This window comes from Cryptomeria japonica, chromosome 5 (genome assembly GCF_030272615.1).
Source record: "Cryptomeria japonica chromosome 5, Sugi_1.0, whole genome shotgun sequence".
NCBI lineage: Eukaryota > Viridiplantae > Streptophyta > Pinopsida > Cupressales > Cupressaceae > Cryptomeria > Cryptomeria japonica.
In genome coordinates, this window is record NC_081409.1 from 36,182,263 (window position 1) to 36,188,262 (window position 6,000).

At 31.9% G+C, this 6,000-nt stretch overlaps 1 protein-coding gene across 4 annotated transcripts in view; it reads left to right on the top strand.

Moving 5' to 3' along the window:
* LOC131057368 (carboxyl-terminal-processing peptidase 2, chloroplastic) overlaps nt 1-1,223 on the top strand; it is a 103,904-nt gene extending 102,681 nt beyond the window's left edge. For all 4 annotated transcript variants that reach the window (XM_057991514.2, XM_057991513.2, XM_057991518.2 and 1 more), the window contains 2 exons: nt 443-536; nt 777-1,223. In XM_057991514.2, coding sequence (XP_057847497.2) covers nt 443-536; nt 777-902 — 220 coding nt within the window. In that variant the 3' untranslated portion in view covers nt 903-1,223. The remainder of the gene's footprint in view (nt 1-442; nt 537-776) is intronic.
* Nucleotides 1,224-6,000: the final 4,777 nt, after the last annotated feature.

Below are 6,000 nucleotides of genomic sequence, written 5' to 3' on the forward strand. Positions count from 1 at the left end.
TGCTCATGCCATTTTAGTCTCTGCTCTATGCGGATTCATGAGAGTGCCAATTATAAAGAAGCAGCAAAACAAAGATCAGTGGTGAACAGTGTATCACCAAATCATAATAGATGCATTTGATCATGCATTAATACATCGCATCATCTATAAATTTTTCTACATAATAAGCCCTCTGAGAATCACAATGCTATAATTTACCCACTAATGCAATAATTAACAACTTTGAAAAATCCTTGCAGAAGGAAATCAATGCCTATTGACTTCCCTCTCATTGGCCAGATAATTAATAGCTATCGGGGCTATCTGTGTAACCCATGTAAGGGTCCATTAGACATGTTCTTTGGAATTGTAGCAGTAAATACATCAGAAAAATATAAATTTTACTGTTGTCTTTTTGTTTAATGCACTCATTGATAGATTTAATATGTTTGTGCTTTCCCAGGAAGATACAATCAGTATTTGAGCTATCCGATGGCTCAGGCATGGCCGTTACTGTTGCTCGCTATGAAACTCCTGCACATATCAACATTGATAAAGTACGTACACTTTTATTCTTTCATAATGGATTAGAAATGCTTCATTTCCTTTCTTAAAGAATTGCAAAATATTTCCAATGTCGTAAGATCTGAAAACTTTGCATATTGGGCGATACTTTGTGAGGTTGTAGACAAAAACTTCTAAAGCGTAGTTGCTAATTTCATGTGTTTTTTAAAGTTCTTACATGTTTGTTTTGGTTATGTTGTATCAATTATTTAAAATGTTTTCTTATGCCCTAGGTGGGAGTGATTCCAGATCAACCACTACCAATGGCTTTACCTATTGATGGAGATGGTTTTTGCAAATGCCTTGAAGAATCAGATTCGAGTTGTAGCATTAATACGGCTGCATTCTTTCCAAAATGAAATTTGTGTAAAGGATGTTTCAATGTGATATGTTACATCATAATTATATGTATATTCTTTTCAGAGATATTTTTGGAATATATGTCCGCTCTTTTTATCGGTTTTAGATCATCACCAATTGCATGTTTCTAAGCAGTTAAAAGAAGCGGAAGTACTGAAACTATTTTAGAAACGAAAACAGGACACAACTCTATCGTCGTTATCATACCACCCATTGGGAAGTATGATATGAGTGTGTAAAGAAGGCATGAGAAATTTGTAGGGCATCAGTCAGGAAGTCATAATTTGGAATATAATCACTATCAATTGTGGTTTTTCATATTATTTTGTTATTGAATTTTGCAGATTCATATAGTTCAACTAGCTTTTATTTTTTTCATTATGCACTAAAACAAATTGATCTGCGAAATTGCAATCCATACAAATAGTTTAGTCACGAAGTCGTAATTCTGAATATAATCCACTGTCAATTGTGATTTTTTTATATTATTTTGTTATTGAATTTTGCAGATTCATATAGTTTATCTAGCTTTTATTTTAATCATTATACATTAAAATAAATTGATCTGCGTAAATGCAATCCATACAAAACCAAGAAAACCCTGATTGCAGACTATCTCTCTTTATGTTCACATAGATAATAAACTATTTCAATTGATTAGTAGGAGGTGTTTTAGCAGTGTGTTAAATTATGATGTTTTTTATTAGGATTCAATTGCATAGTTTTTTAGTTGAATTCATTGATTTAGAGGAGAGGAGCCAGTACATGCTCACCGTAACTTCACACTTCTCTAAATCATTTACATGCTCACCGTAACTTCACACTTCTCTAAATCATTTGTGAACATTTCAAAAAAAAATAAAAAATTTACACAACTACTTACTTGTAAGTCCCCTACTTAAAAACATAATTTCAAGCCCACATGGTCAAATATGATCTCACATCAGCATGCATTTTTGTGAAGGTGTTCAAAATGGTCCTAAATTGTCATAAGACCTATAGGTGTGCACTAAGTCATGTTTACTTGTGCGCTAATGTGACATCATATCATTGTTTTTTTAAAAAAATTTTAGAGGTGCTTTTTTGGCGATAAGCATCGACATGACATTTTTAAGGCACTACTATTGATCTAAAAGTGTCCATGTACTATAACATTTATTGGTACCCCTATCACCTATTGGTCTCTCTCCCCTATATTTCATGAGTAGTGGTTCACAGGAATCCATCTCTAATGAGAATGAATGGTCCACTTAACATTCATTACATTTGGTGATGCTCGCATAGATGAAAAAAATCACCCTTAATTTCAATGACATGTCAAGTATACTAATTGCATGAGAAAATAGACTTATTCCAAGTGAAAACACCATAAATTTTAATGATTGGAAATTCAATAAATTTGCTTGTGTGATTAGTTTACTTGTAAAAGGTGACGTTATAAGAAATGAGTAAAGTCATGCTAAGCACTACCAAGTTTAATTAAGCGCATAGCTCTATTCAACAACTTGGAAAAAATGATTATATTTTAATATTAACATGATTCACAATTGTTGATAGTTGTAAATAAATATACTACTTTTGAGTTCAATGCTACTGATGCCTTTCCTATTGGAAATGCATGCTTGTGATATTCACATGCCAACTAGTAACAATATTTTAATGTTTAGAGCAATTAAAGTCTACCTAATCAATTTGCAAGCTGCTTTGGTGGGTGGATTTCAAACCAAGTTTGAGAGAAGTGTATCTATAATTACAAAGGAAAATAAAGTGTTCTTATGTTTAGCCTAGGTTAATTCAATAACATGCATTCATATGAGTACAATTAATCTAGACCAATTAATGAATGCTAGTCAGGATTGGCAACTTGATAATTTGTAATTGTTATCTTATAGAATACAAATTGTAATAAATGATAATACTTAGCTCTATTGTCAAAAGGGTGATCCAAATAAATGTTTTGAATCTTTGAAGTCTAAAAATCAAGAACAATATATGTTAAAGTGATATTCATTTCAGGTTTAAGAATGATAAATGGCAATCTAATATGTTTGAGATTACAATATTTGTTTTCCTCCAAGTAACAAGAATTTTGAGGATAAAGGTTGAGTCCAAAAAAATCAATTTGTCCTTGACTTGTAGCCTTGATTTAGTAAATGGCAAAACTTTGATTTTCAGTTAGAATGAATTGCCTTAGTGTCTACCACTTAATCTAATATCTGAGGGCTGGTGGCATCTATAATTATTTTATTAGGACTATCATTGTGTCATAAAGAGACATGTTAGCATGGGTCAACCTATAGAAATGTGTATACAAAGTGAAAAACAACATTCATTAGTCATCTATATGCTTTTTAGGATGTTCATGTAGATCTTGATTCTTCACCAAATCCAAATGCTATAGTATGAATTATCGTAGATATTTAATGAAGAAATGAATGCATTAGATGCTTCTAAATATAAGTACATAACATATCACATATTTTTGTGTTTAATCAACCATACGTAGTAAGGCTATAGGCAAGGGCTAGCCAAAAAATTGAAGTTGAAAGGATCAAGTTTAAATGTTTTGGGTCCACCTTGTGACTATGGACTTGACTTAGACCAAATATGGGTGGAATACACTGGAAATTGTGTGTCTAGAAATATGTGTGCAATATTATGAAAATTAAGTAGATAAAAATGGCCAAGATATTTATTAATTAATTAAGAAACAAAAGCTTTCTTATATAGGATTACAATGAAGAATGAGAAACTACATTATAAATGTGGGTCATATAAAAAACATACTAAAAGGAAATAAAACATTCAGTGTATCTTAAAGTTGAAACAACTATATCGGAGCTTACAACTAACAACTAAAGACCCTTACGAAATAAAAATAATTTTAATGCCCTCCCATAATAGTTAATCTATTAATTACACTAAGCTTATCCTCAAATTTTACAAATTTGCAAAGACCCAAAGACATTCAAAAGAATGTCATAGTTTGATCCTCTAGTAGAGAATATTGCAACATATTATTTCTTTGTTTTCTACAAGTTGATTGATGAAATGACAATGTATTTCCATATTTTTTATATGCTTGTGGAATGTTGGGTTCTTGGCCGATTTGAGCACCCCTTGATTGTTATAGAACAAGGATTTAGGCTCAATTTGTAGCATCTTCATGCTTGAAAGTATTCTTTTTAACGAAATTACCTCATGATGTATTTATTACTCGATATTTCAATTCAATCAAGGAGAGAGCTATTGCATGCTACTTGTTGTTGGTCCATGTGACTATCCACACCAAGGTTGAAAAAATATTCAAATGGATTTTAAATCATCCACAAAACTTGCCCAATTTAAATTTGTAAATCTATATAGTTTAGGATTTTTTCTTTAATTGTACAAATTGCCAAAGTTCTCTTTCACATATCTCAACACTCTATTGTAGTCCAATGTTTTATCTTTGGTTCTATTATGAATTTAGAAATAAAACTTATAGCATAGTTCAAATCAAATCTAGTGGTAGTAAGATATGTTAGGGTCCCCACTAGTTTCCTATAGGCTCTCATTAATTGTCTTAGAGTTGGTTTTGGGATAAACTTCAAACCCTTTCTCTATAGGTTTAGATGATATTTTATAATTTATCATTCTAAATCTATCAAGCAAACTCTTAGTGTGTTTGGATTATGAGACAATAATATTTCCACCTATTTGCTAAACTTTTGCACATAAGGAGTAATGTAAGAAGCCCATATTACTCATGTCAAAAGCTTTACTCATATTAGATTTAATTTGTTCAATAGAAACTGCTTCACTTTTTGTAATAATGATGCCATCTACATATATGACTAGTAAAATGATATCATTACCTATATTTTTAACATACAAATTAGAATTTAAAAGACTCCACTAGAATCCCTTTGAATCAAATATTTTTCAATTTTGGTGTACCATGCTTTGAATGCTTGTTTTAGGCCATATAAAGCTTTCTTTAGTCAACATACAAGATTCTCTATTTTGTGACATGAAAACCTTATTGTTGAAACACATACACTTCTTCCTCCAAATTCTCATTGAGAAAGGCTCTTTACATCAATTTGATGGATAGAGGAGCTTCTTAAATGGTGCTCATCTTTACCATAGGAGAAAAGGTCTCTGATGGAAGATTTGTGAGGTTCCAAATCTTACTTTTTCATGATTTGTGTTTAGTTGCCATAGCCTTTTCTCATTCAAGTTTTCATTTTTACCTTCCTCAAATGCTTATGGTTCATAAACTCCTTGAATATTGGTCATTAGAGAAAATTTGACTATGTTCCTCTTGCTATTGCTTCTCAATCATTTATTTACTCAAACATTTGCAATGGTGTTGTTATCAACAAAGTATGCACCCGTGTTGAGCAACTCATCTACCTATTGAAACATGGGATGGTCTCATAAAGTGTGGGCTCTGATGCTTGAGACTAACCTCTAGAGAGGTCTTTCTGTAGAAGTTGACGATCAACCATAGGATTCAAGCATCATTTGCAAGCAAAACACCTATCATACAAAGGAGATAAAGCAAAGATTGTATGCTCTCTAACATCCAGATAATTTGGTAATATTGCACAATGAATGGTTGGAGATACAATATTGGAGGATTCTTTGGTTGTTATAGATCATACAATCTCTGTTTGAACTCTTTCATGTAATAGGTTTTTTGCTTGTAGATGATTCTTGGCTCCTATGGTTGATCATCAACTTTTTTAGAACTCAATCTTTACTTCTACACGGTATGAGAGCATCAAATCTGTTAAGTTCCTATCTGCATGCTTGAGGGATCCAACCTGGGGTGAATTTTCTATGCACTTTGAGATCAAATAAAGGTTGCCATTGCATTTGCAACGTCAAAAAATCCTAAGATTGACAGTTTTTTCATCAAAATTCGAACAGTTGAAAAATAGGTTGAAATTGGTTAAGGGCATGAAAATCGAGGCAAATTTTGGGGTTAGCTATGGGCAAATTGGAGCAAAACAGAGGTCACCATCGTGCTCAAGAGGCCCATGGACCCTAAAATTGCCAGTCAATTTGTCAAAATTAGAGATTGGGGAATTTATGCAAAAGTTTTTAGAA